Below are 15963 nucleotides of genomic sequence, written 5' to 3' on the forward strand. Positions count from 1 at the left end.
CAGTGCCAATTATTTTTCGGATTTGATCCAAGCATTAATTAAATCCTATATTTTAAATTTCAGTGGCAATAATATCAGAAGTTTACACGTTCATAACATGACTCACGTTTATTATTTGCAGCCAAAGACTTCAAGGAGTATCACCGCAACAACCAGGCGAAACTGTCTCGCATGAACAAGGCCATCATGAACTACCACGCCAACGCCGAGCGCGAGCAGAAGAAGGAACAGGAGCGCATAGAGAAGGAGCGTATGAGACGGTAAGTTCTACAGGTGTCCGTTGCATTATGGGCCTTATTTTATGGCTCAGAGAATAGATAACTGTACTGTACCAGTGTACATACTAATGTTCCATCCACACTAAAACCAGTTGGTATATTTTTTAAAGGTCACAAACGAATATACAATTTGGCGCCTCTGCATCGCGACCTCGATTTGGGCTAAGTTCAGAGCGTCACCCCTTTGAAAAAAAAATCTGATATAGAAGTTTTTGTGGCAAAATAAAGTGATTGACAAAATGAATTATCGACATGTATGTTATCGATGTTACCTTAACGTTATAGATGTTTTTAACATTGCATATATATAAGAAGATAGCTCTATGTCTGAAAATTATATTCTTTAGATTAAGTTTTCGAAGAAATTAGGTCTGTACTCGCCGAGGCATGTGCTCAACAGTGCTCAAGAGGTGGAACGGTAAAAAACAGCCAAGTGCGAGTCGGACTCGCGCACGGAGGGTTCCGCACCATCAACAAAAAATAGAGCAATACAAGCAAAAAAACGGTCACCCATCCAAGTACTGACCCCGCCCGACGTTGCTTAACTTCGGTCAAAAATCACGTTTGTTGTATGGGAGCCCCACTTAAATCTTTATTTTATTGTGTTTTTAGTATTTGTTGTTATAGCGGCAACAGAAATACATCATCTGTGAAAATTTCAACTGTCTAGCTAACATGGTGACAGACGGACGGACGGACGGACGGACGGACGGACGGACGGACGGACGGACGGACGGACGGACGGACGGACGGATGGACGGACGGACGGACGGACGGACAGCGGAGTCTTAGTAATAGGGTCCCGTTTTTACCCTTTGGGTACGGAACCCTAAAAAGAGACCCAGAAAGTCTCAGGCGAGCGCGGCCGCGATCGATTGGTAATAAATTTTGTTTCTGGTCAGCTTGATGGCCGAGGACGAGGAGGGGTACCGCAAGCTCATCGACCAGAAGAAAGACAAGCGTCTCGCGTTCCTGCTCTCGCAGACCGACGAGTACATCGCCAGCCTCACGGAGATGGTCAAGCAGCACAAGCAGGAGCAGAGAAAGAAACAGCAAGAAGAAGAGCGCAGGAAGCGGGTGAGTGGGTTAACCTTTTGGACGCCAATGACCGATATAAATAAATAATAATAAATAATAAATAAATATTATAGGACTGTTTTACACAGATTGACTAAGTCCCACAGTAAGCTCAAGATGGCTTGTGTTGTGGGTACTCAGACAACGATATATATAATATACAAATACATAAATACATAGAGAACACCCAAGACTCAGGAACAAATATCTGTGTTAATCACACAAATAAATGCCCTTACCAGGATTCGAACCCAGGACCGCGGCTTAACAGGCAGGGTCACTACCCACTAGGCCAGACCAGTCGTCAAAATATATCCGCCAAAGACCGATTAATCGGTCACATATCACAGAGCAACATAGACCTACGTGCATATGCATAAAGTTCAATTTCAGTTTTGACACTTCGGTGACGTGGCGTCAGCGTGACAGCTTTTGTGTTTGACGCGGCGTCGAAAAGGTTAAATGTTGGTTTCTCTTCCTCATCTTAGGGCCACTTGCACCGTCCCACGAACCCGGGGTTAACCGGTTAAACCTGGAGTTACCATGGTCACCAGTATTATTTGACGCTGGGTTAACGGTTTAACCGGTTAACCCTGGGTTAGTGGGATGGTGCAAGTGGCGCTTTGCGTTTTATTGGTCGTAGTCCAGGATCCGCCATTGAAACCCAACTCCAATAATTACGAAAACTGCTACTATCTGACTAACTTATGTCGAAGAAATTAGGTACATAAAAGGGGTTAAACCTGTTTTAATACGCTAAACAGTAAAATTAAGGGGATACATTTACACATAACGACTAGGTGAAGGCTCACTATATTTTTACTATAGTGAGCCTTCACCTTCAGCTACAATATATTTTTACTGTAATGTTACATCCTAAACCTAACGTACTTAATTGTTTTGCTGAAATCTGACCAAAACGTCATTAATTTTAATGCAGAACTAAAAAAAAATTAAGCTTAAACGTTAACTTTAATTTTAATAAGCTGTAATTTAAAATGTGATGACTTGTATTGTAGTTGTCATCGCCCGTCTAAAGCCCCGTCTCCATATCGCGCGGCAAGCTATCGAACATTGGCTCGCGCGGCAGCCGCGCGCAATGGATACCGAGCTGGCTCGCGAGCCAACTCATTCGCTCGCGCGGCAGCCCGGTATCCATTGCGCGCGGCTGCCGCGCGAGCCAATGTTCGATAGCTTGCTGCGCGATATGGAGACGGGACTTAATAACATTTAATGTGTACAGAAATCGCGAAAGAAAAAGTTACTGGAGGGCGGCGAAATCGACGCGCTGGATGACAGCTCGCAGACATCCGACTCCCGGGTCAGCGTCATGGACCCCAAGACCGGCGAGGTAACTTATTGTACCACTTCTGTATTATACATTCGAAAATATAAACATTAAATTTACTTAAAATTTACTCGTATCGCGAAGCAATTACAATTTTACAGATATATACGTGGACACATTGGATTTAGATCGCTTGCATAGATTGATAAATCAGTCGCTCATCGCTGGTTTCAGCGTGTGAGTCGCCTGAGGCAAACTCGTTTGCGTCAGCCAGACTACATTTGTATTGTATAGAGTAGTCCAAAATCAAACAAAAAGCATGGGCCGCGCCTCAATAATTAGCCCAATCAATCATGAGGTTAGCAGGAATGAGGTTATACTTGATATTTGAACGTCAAAAATGAATAGGAAATATTAAGCGAAACTCTGCGTAGGGAGCGCCACTCCTACAATAAGTCACAATCTAAGGGTCTACCGTAAACGAGAGAGTCGAAATTTTATTATCTAACCTCTCTATCACTCTTGCATATTCGAGCGATAAAGATGTAGATAGCTGAGTTTCGATTTAACGTTTCCCGATAGGCCCTTTGTAAACAAACCGCCTTGATGTATCAATGTCATATTTGATTGTCTGTGAATACTTGTCAAAAAACAGTTTAAGGTACAGTATGTATAAGTTACTCTATGGTATACTTAAGTCACTAGTGCTGCATTCTGGCGGCAAAACATTGCAGTAATACTCCCTATTCCTAAATGGAGAAAAGTGAATGTCTAGTCCTTATACACAATGATTTTTATAACAGTGGACTGTCATAGAAATCATAGTCGTTAATCATTAAATACGATATAATCATAAATAAAATGGCACTAGGTACTGAAAGGCGAAGAGGCGCCGCTGTTGTCGCAGCTGAAGGACTGGATGGAGGCGCACCCTGGCTGGGAGGTGCTATCCGACTCGGAGGACTCGGGCGATGACAGCCAAGACGATGACGGTACGTGACGTGATAAGTGTATTTGACTAAAATCTATTTTTTTATTCGGTAGACTGAAATGACAGTTCATAGTATGAACATAAAATGTAATTTCATACTAAGAAATGTAATTTTAGTCTACCGAATTAAAAAATAGACTTTAGTATACCAATAACAGATGTGCAAGCGAAATAACATTTGAAGTTGTAGAAGTGTAACTGGTTCCCCGCGATACAGGTGTAATCTAGTGCGGGGGCCTATGGTAATTATGTTTGTAACACTTTTAGAAAATAAACTATTATTATTCTAAGAAGGAAGTATGTACGCATTTGAGGATTGAATGCTCGAGCACGCTCGACGCAGTGTATACGCAGCGACGTCTTATGTGTTGCGTTTTGTCATAGACTTTGCTATGTAAATGGTGCATTAACGTATTTTGAGCATCTGTGTGGCCAATCATTAAAGCGTATATAGTATGATGAGTAGAGTGATATGTGAAATTATATGATTTAATAAAATGTTCGACGTACGTAGTCTTCGTGTAGCTCTATGCACTTATTCCATCTTCGTTCTAAAGCTGTAATGCCCTCCATAAAGTGACTTCTTTCGAGGCCTGCAAAATAACTACAGCGGCTATAACGTCATCATTTTTGGCAAACTTCTATCTACCCAAAAATGTTTAGAGAGTAATAATAATAAGTAAGATTGTATGTGTCTTAGAAAGACGTGTCTTGGTAAAATAATACAATCTGTCAATTTATTTGTTTTGTGTCGTTGAAACAGAGAAACGCGAACGAAGGGAAAAGCACCACGAAAAGACCGAGAAGGAGAAGTCAGATGAAGAGAAGGCGCGCGAAATGATCAAGAAGGCCAAGGTCGAGGACGACGAGTACAAGACGGAGGAACAGACATACTACAGGTGAGTGGCTGCTGCTCGACGCAACGTTGGCGCAACTGCGCAGCGTCGCCATTCTCCATAGCGCTGACTAACTAGACGCCGACGCTAGTGTGAGGTGGTCCACCTAGGCGGCGCCACAGTCATGCACGGAGCGAATAGTCGAACAGTTAAAACTTGGTTTTATTCAGCACTTGGCCATATTCTGAAGGGAGAATGTTGGTCGTACTGATCAACTTACACAAATAATAAATGGGGCAGTCATGTTTTGACTAACTAGAGTTGAGGTCATACATTTTAACCCACAGTATATGTATTAGAATCTGTTCGGAAACAGAAGAATCGTGGAATGTATGGGGCCCTATACATTTAACGACTCTTCTCTTTCCGCACAGACTCTAACATATAATTTTAGTTGCTGAATCTATGTAGATGGTTAAATTCGTTAACCAAACCAAGATACATACACTGAATTAATCAATTTTTTCCACTTTCTGTGTTTTTCAACAAACAGCTACCGTTTTGGGAGTTTAATAAAATATTTTATTCTAATTGTGCGAAAGTATTTTGATTTAAAACGATTACGTTTTGTGCAACAGCATCGCCCACACGGTTCACGAGTCTGTCACGGAGCAAGCCAGTATCCTGGTCAACGGCAACCTGAAGGAGTATCAGATCAAGGTAAGATTACGCATATTCTTTCCTACCACTCTGGACCAGTTACCCGATACTGCCACAACGTCTTTTTTGATCCGCTCTTTTTGCCACGACAATTGACATTAGGAGAGACTATCGTGAAATATTAGAGGCGATAATGTGAACCAAGTAGTAAAAACCGTGTTGACCAATTCAAAAATAGGTTTAATACAGCGAAATCTTGCTTAGTGAATTATTTTTAGGTTATTGGTTAGACGTACCAGCGTCAGCTGTCTGTCTATAGTTAAACAATCAGTCAGTTACAAGTAGTTAAAACTGTTTAGGGTTTGGAGTGGCTGGTGTCGTTGTTCAACAACAACCTGAACGGCATCCTCGCCGACGAGATGGGTCTCGGCAAGACCATCCAGACCATCGCGCTGGTCACCTACTTGATGGAAAAGAAGAAAGTCAATGGGCCCTTCCTCATCATTGTACCGCTCAGGTAAGACGTACCCACAGAATAAATAATAGTACTAGGTACAGAAGACTCATTTTCTAACAAAACGCGTCTGTTACGATCAGAACAGGTATGGCCGCTAGGTCGCGACAGCACCACGCGCGGCTTAATTATGGCTAGCCACTAAAATTGGTGTGGAACGGATGTACTTTTAGCTACCTGTAGCAAAGCGACGAAATCGCGGAGTGAGCCACGCCTGACGTACCTAAGACTTGACATAACTTGTGTGGGCCTTCAGATTCAATGAGGGTTAGAAACGTTCGTGATACCTGCGATCTTTTCTGTGGACGATACGAAAGTTAGCGATTGGGGTACATTTAAATGAGGCTTTTAAGAACTAAAAGGTTGTAACATGCCTATAAATATCCGGCAAGAGATTTTGCCGTTAAATTCAGTTTATTTTATGACGTCTACAGGAAAGTCGCTTAACCTTAACTCATACCAAAAGTGTGAGGCCGTGTTTTTAAAAATATATTCAACATAGTTTTTATTGTTAGCTATGCTGCATAGCTATTGTTCATTTATTCACTTCTCGGAGTTTAATTACCGATGTGTGTGCAAGTTGCATATTTATGTGAAGAATTCACACCTTATGTCATGACAATACTCCTGATTCTGATTCATAATAATTCGAAAAAATTGTCGAAAGAATGTTTAAACAACTATTAGCTATCATCAACTCGACTCACCAAGACAAGTATACAGTATAAATAAACTTGTATAAATCGAATAAGTATCAGAAAGATTGAGTGTGTACGACAAATGCTCACACTAGTAAGTAGTAGGATGTTCATTATATTCATACATATCAGTTTTGGCTGAGTTTTGGTAAATCGATCGTACTCGTTATATTTCTAAGGCATTCTTTTCTTTTAACTGATATAAAATGGTTGTACCATCGCCCACACTATTAACTGACAGTTCGTAAACCTTATTTTTCCAAAGGCATAAGGTCCACAGATGGACAGTTAAGACTGTCGCTGTTTGTACTTTATTCAACTGTATCATTAAATGTACAAAACACGTTCCCAGTACTCTATCGAACTGGGTGCTCGAGTTCGAGAAGTGGGCGCCAACAGTGGTGGTGGTGTCGTACAAGGGGTCGCCGCAGTCGCGGCGGCTCGTGCAGACCCAGATGCGCTCCACCAAGTTCAACGTGCTGCTCACCACCTACGAGTACGTCATCAAGGACAAGGGCTGGCTGTCCAAGGTGAGAATAGTTCCAACTTCCAAGTTTGTCAGGTACTTGATACTGTCATGTTCTATGGAATCGCATGCAACCTCAGAAATCTACAGATTTTTAAAATTATAAAAGTTGGGCGCCAGTATAACGAATGCTTGTCCTCATTTTATATATTTTCCAGTAGGCAACTGCTCAGATTCTTATTATAACTATTATAAGGAATTAATTTAAAAAGTTCATGTTTGTTTACTTGTGTGACAATCGCTGATAGAAAACACTAATGTATGGACGTGATTTTTCGTGTGGATCGGTCATCTCAATACATTTCTACTTTTCGATTGATGTTTGTCGATAAGCGTAAGCGATTATCATGTTTGCTACGGCCCCTGATATGTTGTTGTAGCAACACACTGCTCATTGTATTGAAAATATTGAAATATGCGTTCTCAATTAGCTGTGTGGTTGTTTTTAGGGTTCCGTACCCAAAGGGTAAAAACGGGACCCTATTACTAAGACTCCGCTGTCCGTCCGTCCGTCCGTCCGTCCGTCCATCCGTCCGTCCGTCCGTTTGTCACCAGGCTGTATCTCACGAACCGTGATAGCTAGACAGTTGAAATTTTCACAGATGATGTATTTCTGTTGCCGCTATAACAACAAATACTAAAAACAGAATAAAATAAAGATTTAAGTGGGGCTCCCATACAACAAACGTGATTTTTGTCCGAAGTTGAGCAACGTCGGGCGGGGTCAGTACTTGGATGGGTGACCGTTTTTTTGCTTGTTCTGCTCTATTTTTTGTTGATGGTGCGGAACCCTCCGTGCGCGAGTCCGACTCGCACTTGGCCGGTTTTTTTGTTAATTCCAACGGACTATTGTATAATGTTCACCTGTCCCGCAGCTCCAATGGAAGTACATGATAATCGACGAGGGCCACCGCATGAAGAACCACCACTGCAAGCTGACGCAGGTGCTGAACACGCACTACATCGCGCCGCACCGCCTGCTGCTCACCGGCACGCCGCTGCAGAACAAGCTGCCCGAGCTGTGGGCGCTGCTCAACTTCCTGCTGCCCTCCATCTTCAAGAGCTGCTCAACCTTCGAACAGTGGTTCAACGCGCCCTTCGCTACTACCGGAGAGAAGGTACGATGTACTTGTACATATACTGTGGTGCTTATTCGCATCGTTTTGGGGCTCTTCCATACACGCTTTTAATCTGTACTGTCCGATAGTACAGTACAGATTAAAAACGATAGTAGTATAGTACCAGCTTGATCGATAAATATACCTTGTAATTAGTTATACTGTTACTGGTGACCATTAAAAAAAAGTATTTTAAGTTGATGTCGCTGCGACGTTCAAAATATGTAAAATCATTATAAAATTGACCTAATATTTTAATGTTTAAGATAAGTAAGGAAACTCCCTGAGCATTGCATTAGAGGAGTTTAAATATCGACGCAAGATTTATTATTATTATTATTTGTAATTAGTAATAAATAAACCCGCGAAATTACCTTTTATATTATATATATTATTATTTTATTTATTTATTTAATAAAATACAGAGTTACTCTTAAATATAGTCACAGCCCCGCAAAACTCAACAATGAGTTTGACTTTGTTGCTAACGCTAGTTGTGTTACAGGTTATAGAGAAAAAAATACATAGAGTGCTCACTCCATACATCAGTTTTAGTACCAAAAAGACTATTAGCATCTAGCATCGTGTAGCGGAACTATCAGTACTGCTACTTGACAATAGATGTAGCACCGACCGGAAAGTCTTATGCTGTTGAGATAAGACTTTCCGGTCGGTGCTACATCGATTGTCAAGTAGCAGTACTGACAGTTCCGCTACTCGATGCTAGATGTAGACACTGAAATTAATAGTCTGAACTGATGTATGGAGTGAGCACTCTTGTCTTACTTATTTCTCTATGTTACAGGTGGAACTGAATGAGGAAGAGACAATCCTGATCATCCGTCGTCTGCACAAGGTGCTGCGTCCCTTCTTGCTGCGAAGGCTGAAGAAGGAAGTGGAGAGCCAGTTGCCCGACAAGGTGGAATACATCATAAAGTGCGACATGAGCGCCCTACAGCGGGTCTTATACAAGTGTGTACAATTCTTTAATCTATCCTGTACCATAGTCGATACTGCTAACTGACTATTCGTAAATATTACTGCAGTGATAGGTTTGCTAGTGAACTGATAATAGATGCATTCTCAACGTAGGCTTGCTCTTTGGGCAATGTATTGTGATGTGATGTAACTCTATTATAGTAGTAGCAGCAGACACTGACTGATATAATATTGATTGATAATTTCCCGGCAGACACATGCAATCGAAGGGCGTGCTGCTGACGGACGGCTCGGAGAAAGGCAACAAGGGTAAGGGCGGCGCCAAGGCGCTCATGAACACCATCGTCCAGCTGCGCAAGCTCTGCAATCACCCCTTCATGTTCCAGCACATCGAGGAGAAGTTCTGCGACCACATCGGCACCGGCGGCGGTGTGGTGTCCGGGTAAGAACGTTGCACCATCATGTGGTGAGCCCACTGACAATCCTACCTCTAGACTGAGCTTAGGCCAATTCTTTCATGAGACCGATGCTGCCAAAAATACGGGGGTGCGGGGGGACGAGGTGAGCGAATCCCGTGCCGTGATTGGTCCGTTCAAAGACACGGACCAATCACGGCACGGGATTCACTCGAAGATGGAGTAACGCTACTATGCTATGTCTAGAGGTTGGATTGTCTGTGGGTGAGCCATTCGATTAAGTTTCTAAAAAGGATTGTGTCTTTGAAAGCCATTTGTTAATCCTTTTGCGAAATATTAAGCTTTAACCCTTAAATGCATGACTTTTTCTTTTTGCCCAAAATTAATATATGTATCACATAATTGTTTGCCGATTCTAGGAAAAATAGTAAAAAAAAAATAACTTCGATTTTCACTGCAAAATCAGTGTTAGAAGTTGAATTGGCTAAATCATATTTATGTAAATATGTAATTTTCAGTAATAGATATATGATTTTTTTTACTACCATTAGAAAGGTAAACTATTTGTGATATACCTATGATAAAGTTTAAAATATAAAATAATTACAAACCCCGAAAAATCTGCCCAAAATGACATACTAAAAATCATCAATTTCCAGGTTTTTCCAAGTTTTCCGACATTTCGTCTATAAACAAATGTAATTTTTATAAATTAAAATACTGCGTAAATTTATGTAATGATTCGGAAAATTTATTAGTTTTACTATTGTAATAATATATAGGAACCAATAGAATTTGTTTAACCCTTAATCTGTGAGCTGTCGGATGCTTTGTAGACATTTGGCAACACTATGCATTTAAGGGTTAAGTGTATATTTTCATTTCTTTGGTGAGGCTAAATCAATGTTCACCCCGCAGGCCTGATCTATACCGAGTGTCGGGCAAGTTCGAACTGCTGGACCGCATCCTGCCTAAGCTGAAGCAGACCGGGCACAGGGTGCTGGTGTTCTGTCAGATGACACAGTGCATGACTATCATCGAGGACTACCTGTCGTGGAGAGCCTTCCAGTACTTACGGTTAGTGCTTAAACCATATTACCTAACCCCTTAATGCTGGAAGCATTTCGATATGTCATCGCCTTCAAATTAAGATTTGATTATGTTATCTAAAAGTAAAATCTTCAATTACTTAATATCTCTAAAGAATTACCTTTCATATGTGTGTGGTGGTCAAAAATCGTGGGTTTAATTAAACCTCGGATGTGCTGTATAGAGCTAGAAAAGCTAGAATATTTCGTTCTCAAAAAAAAATATAAGTTGGCATAAGTAGCTACTAAACTTTCTTGGTGTACAAGTACTAAAAAGTCTGTCGCAATCCTTATCATACACATACAAGAGGTTAATTGATTGCTTTTGCCATAGATAACAATTTGTGTGTAGGTTGGATGGTATGACGAAGGCGGAAGACCGCGGCGACCTGCTGAAGAAGTTCAACGACGTGGACTCGGAGTACTTCATCTTCCTGCTGTCGACGCGCGCGGGCGGGCTCGGCCTCAACTTGCAGAGCGCGGACACAGTCATCATCTTCGACAGCGATTGGAATCCGCATCAGGTAAACTATGCTTTACTACAAGTACACACCTGTCAGGCAATATTTTTAATACGATCTCTAGAGCAATATCAATAAAAAACTGGCCAAGTGCGAGTCGGACTCGCGCACGGAGGGTTCCGCACCATCAACAAAAAATAGAGCAAAACAAAAGCAAAAAAAAACAAGCAAAAAAACGGTCACCCATCCAAGTACTGACCTTGCCCGACGTTGCTTAACTTCGGTCAAAAATCACGTTTGCTGTATGGGAGCCCCACTTAAATCTTTATTTTATTCTGTTTTTAGTATTTGTTGTTATAGCGGCAACAGAAATACATCATCTGTCAAAATTTTAACTGTCTAGCTATCACGGTTCGTGAGATACAGCCTGGTGACAGACGGACGGACGGACGGACAGCGGAGTCTTAGTAATAGGGTCCCGTTTTTACCCTTTGGGTACGGAACCCTAACTAGCAAACTAGGAAAAATGCCATTCTGCGAGATAGGCATAGCATAGTGCAGGTGTCACGGGCAATTTCTATATCTTGCAACAACTTTAGCAGTGTTCAACCATAGAATAAGTTTACGAAACCTTGTTTAATCATAAGTTTCACTGTTTGAATAAACTATTTAGTTTTTTTTTGATATCTGAGATTACAGATATTAGTAAGGGTTTTATTGGTTGACAGGACTTGCAAGCTCAGGATCGTGCGCATCGTATCGGGCAGCGGAACGAGGTGCGAGTGCTGCGGCTTATGACCGTCAACTCGGTCGAGGAGAGAATCCTAGCTGCTGCAAGGTTGGTTACTGATTATTATTTATTTACCTGTGTGTTCGAATGTAGATAAAAAGGGTTTTTGAGGTTTAACAGTGTTAAGCTTTGGATTCCTCCGAAAACGTCATATGACGGCCGTCATATAGCGGCCGCAAAAGACGGCTGTCTTTACGGTGGCGACATGTGGAAAGTACCACGGCGTCATAACACACCGTCATCCACCAAGGTCAAAGCGGCAAATTTGAAAAATGTAGGCGCGATGGGATAACGTCCCATAGAAAATTTTAATTTCGCGCCTTTTCCTACTGACAAGATTTGCTTGATCATCTATAGTTTACTTGGAGGATGAAATATCATCAGAAGAGGAAAATAATCGTAGTACGGAATCATTTATTCAAATCTCGTGTCATTTATTCAAAATGGCGTCACCGCTATCTAATAAAACGTTCACGAAACTATCGACAAGGTCATGACGGCCGTCATCTTACGTTACGTTGACAATCAACGTAACGTAACGCCGTCTAGGAAACCGCGCCATCTTGTTTACATAGACAACGTTCTAGTGACGTCAGTCAACGCTATATAGCGGCCGTAATATGACGGCACCGTTTTCGGAGGAATCCAAAGCTTTATACAAAGGCCAGGACCTACAGTCTGCATACTGAGCACATACTATATTATTTATCCAGGTACAAGTTGAACATGGACGAGAAGGTCATCCAAGCCGGTATGTTCGATCAGAAGTCGACGGGCTCTGAGCGGCAGCAGTTCCTGCAGAGCATTCTGCATCAGGACGGTGACGATGAGGAGGTAAAATACGTTTACACACCTACCAAATAACATATTATATTTCCATTCAAAACGAGGTTGTTTGTTCCCCGTATCCTAAGCCAAAGTCATCAGCGGCGAAATAATAGTGATTTCTTCGGTTTTCTCATAATGTCTATTTCATTTTTATATAATTGCGGTAAATAGAGTACTTTGACACTGGTATAATAAGTACTGACAAAAGTACTTCTCTTTCAATAGTAGCAACTATTGAGTGTGGTATGGTATCTATTGTTTTTGTGATATCTCTGTTTTCGGCACTGTTGCTAATGCCATCATCATCTTCCTCGCGTTGTCCCGGCATTTTGCCACGGCTCATTCCCATGATGGCTCATGAGGACATGAGGCTCCCGCCTGGGGTCCGCTTGTCAACTAATACCAGGAATTGTCGTGGCCACTAGTTTTTACGAAAGTGGCTGCCATCTGACCTTCCAACCCAGAGGGAAACTAGGCCTTATTAGGATTAGTCCGGTTTCCTTACGATGCTTTCCTTGACCGAAAAGCGACTGGTAAATATCAAACGATATTTCGTACATAAGTTTTGAAAAACTCATTGCTACGAGTCGGGGTTTGAACCCGCGACCTCCGGATTGCAAGTCGCACGCTCTTACCGCTAGGCCACCAACGCTATAACTACCTTTTGAACAGGAGGAGAACGAGTTGCCTGACGACGACCTGATCAACGAGATGATAGCTCGCTCGGAGGAGGAGCTGGAGATATTCAAGCAGATCGACATCGAGCGGCGCAAGACCGAGACGCAGACGCGGCTCATCGACGAGTCCGAGCTGCCCGACTGGCTGGTCAAGAACGACGACGAAGTCGTCTGCAACAAGGTGAGTGGTATCCAATAACAGATAGACATCGAGCGGCGCAAGACCGAGACGCAGACGCGGCTCATCGACGAGTCCGAGCTGCCGGACTGGCTGGTTAAAAACGACGACGAGGTCGTCTGCAACAAGGTGAGTGGTATCCAATAACAGATAGACATCGAGCGGCGCAAGACCGAGACGCAGACGCGGCTCATCGACGAGTCCGAGCTGCCGGACTGGCTGGTTAAAAACGACGACGAGGTCGTCTGCAACAAGGTGAGTGGTATCCAATAACAGATAGACATCGAGCGGCGCAAGACCGAGACGCAGACGCGGCTCATCGACGAGTCCGAGCTGCCGGACTGGCTGGTTAAAAACGACGACGAGGTCGTCTGCAACAAGGTGAGTGGTATCCAATAACAGATAGACATCGAGCGGCGCAAGACCGAGACGCAGACGCGGCTCATCGACGAGTCCGAGCTGCCGGACTGGCTGGTTAAAAACGACGACGAGGTCGTCTGCAACAAGGTGAGTGGTATCCAATAACAGATAGACATCGAGCGGCGCAAGACCGAGACGCAGACGCGGCTCATCGACGAGTCCGAGCTGCCGGACTGGCTGGTTAAAAACGACGACGAGGTCGTCTGCAACAAGGTGAGTGGTATCCAATAACAGATAGACATCGAGCGGCGCAAGACCGAGACGCAGACGCGGCTCATCGACGAGTCCGAGCTGCCGGACTGGCTGGTTAAAAACGACGACGAGGTCGTCTGCAACAAGGTGAGTGGTATCCAATAACAGATAGACATCGAGCGGCGCAAGACCGAGACGCAGACGCGGCTCATCGACGAGTCCGAGCTGCCGGACTGGCTGGTTAAAAACGACGACGAGGTCGTCTGCAACAAGGTGAGTGGTATCCAATAACAGATAGACATCGAGCGGCGCAAGACCGAGACGCAGACGCGGCTCATCGACGAGTCCGAGCTGCCGGACTGGCTGGTTAAAAACGACGACGAGGTCGTCTGCAACAAGGTGAGTGGTATCCAATAACAGATAGACATCGAGCGGCGCAAGACCGAGACGCAGACGCGGCTCATCGACGAGTCCGAGCTGCCGGACTGGCTGGTCAACAAGGTCAGTGGTATCCAATAAGCCCTCCCTCTACTCACAGCACTTAAAAGTTCAAGATATTTAAAACTAACTCCAAGGTGCTATGGATTTTTTGTATGTCTTCTATGAAATCGCGTGACCAAATAAATTCAAATAATGCTACTGTAAAAGGAAGAGAGATCTATTCTGCCGACACGCTATGAGCATAGTATGTACGTTTGGAGTTTAAAGCTTTGGTTTCCTCCGATAGCGGTGCCGTCATATGGCGGCCGTCTCCATACAAATACTACGACATCCATATTTAGCCGTATTATTTAGTATGGAGACGGCCGCTATATGACGGCACCGCTATCCTAGGAAAACCGATCTTAAGGATAAGGATAATAACGTCAGCGACCCCTTTGGATGAGCAAGACAAGAACACTTTGCATGAAACAAAATGTCTTGATATGTATTCACGCAGCACATAATACAAGGTTGTAATCATAGCAGGCCTATACCAAACATATTCAGTATTTTTGATGATTTCGGTCAATTAATATATTTACTTAATGAAATCTTATTAATTTAAAAAATACTGCTCAGCTATCTAAAGAGGGTCTTGGCCTTCGAAACAAGAGTATGCTACCTGTCTTAATCCTACTTGGCTTGGTGCTAACGCAGATCTACTTTCAGACCGTCTTCTCATCGATACAAACCGATACTTGTCGTTATTCATAAACGTCTGTCAACTCTAACAAGCTGATTCATAATTTGTCCCTATCTGACATTTTGACATTCGTGGTCGTTAGAATGAGACAAAATTTTACAGAGGTCTGTTAAAGGTTGCTAAGTTATACTAGTAAACTGTGAGTATTAATCCGTGCATTATTCCATCAGGGCCAAAACTGGTGCTTCATCGACGAAGACGAGATACGGGGGCGCGGCACCAGGCAGCGCAAGGAGGTGGACTACACGGACTCGCTGACTGAGAAGGAGTGGCTCAAGGCCATCGACGACGAGTTCGACGAGGAGGAAGACGACGAAGACGACGACGAGGTGCTCGACAAGAAGCGGAAGAAGGGCCGCAAGCGACGGTAACACTCTCATTACTAACATTGTAGCGTTGAATCAGGACACGCAGAGTACAAGTATTTGTTCTGTGCTTGGAGTACACGGACTCGCTGACGGAGACGGGGTGGCTCAAGGCCGTCGACGACGAGTTCGACGAGGAGGATGACGACGAGGTGCTCGACAAGAAGCGGAAGAAGGGACGCAAGCGACGGTAACACTCTCATTACTAACATTGTAGCGTTGAATCAGGACACGCAGAGTACAAGTATTTGTTCTGTGCTTGGAGTACACGGACTCGCTGACGGAGACGGGGTGGCTCAAGGCCGTCGACGACGAGTTCGACGAGGAGGATGACGACGAGGTGCTCGACAAGAAGCGGAAGAAGGGACGCAAGCGACGGTAACACTCTCATTACTAACATTGTAGCGTTGAATCAGGACACGCAGAGTACAAGTATT

The 15963-nt window shown here is 43.4% G+C and overlaps 1 protein-coding gene across 1 annotated transcript in view; it reads left to right on the top strand.

Annotated features, from left to right (window-relative positions):
• The window catches only part of LOC134661592 (ATP-dependent helicase brm), a 33971-nt gene that overhangs the window by 8709 nt on the left and 9299 nt on the right, over positions 1–15963 (top strand). The window contains exons 8-24 of the mRNA XM_063517725.1: positions 122–260; positions 1181–1355; positions 2599–2706; positions 3515–3635; positions 4398–4533; positions 5109–5190; positions 5490–5647; positions 6695–6872; positions 7744–7986; positions 8792–8958; positions 9179–9367; positions 10260–10418; positions 10782–10953; positions 11619–11728; positions 12394–12514; positions 13181–13366; positions 15332–15528. Coding sequence (XP_063373795.1) covers positions 122–260; positions 1181–1355; positions 2599–2706; positions 3515–3635; positions 4398–4533; positions 5109–5190; positions 5490–5647; positions 6695–6872; positions 7744–7986; positions 8792–8958; positions 9179–9367; positions 10260–10418; positions 10782–10953; positions 11619–11728; positions 12394–12514; positions 13181–13366; positions 15332–15528 — 2641 coding nt within the window. The remainder of the gene's footprint in view (positions 1–121; positions 261–1180; positions 1356–2598; positions 2707–3514; positions 3636–4397; positions 4534–5108; positions 5191–5489; positions 5648–6694; positions 6873–7743; positions 7987–8791; positions 8959–9178; positions 9368–10259; positions 10419–10781; positions 10954–11618; positions 11729–12393; positions 12515–13180; positions 13367–15331; positions 15529–15963) is intronic.

The sequence above is a fragment of the Cydia amplana genome, chromosome Z (assembly GCF_948474715.1).
Source record: "Cydia amplana chromosome Z, ilCydAmpl1.1, whole genome shotgun sequence".
Lineage (NCBI taxonomy): Eukaryota > Metazoa > Arthropoda > Insecta > Lepidoptera > Tortricidae > Cydia > Cydia amplana.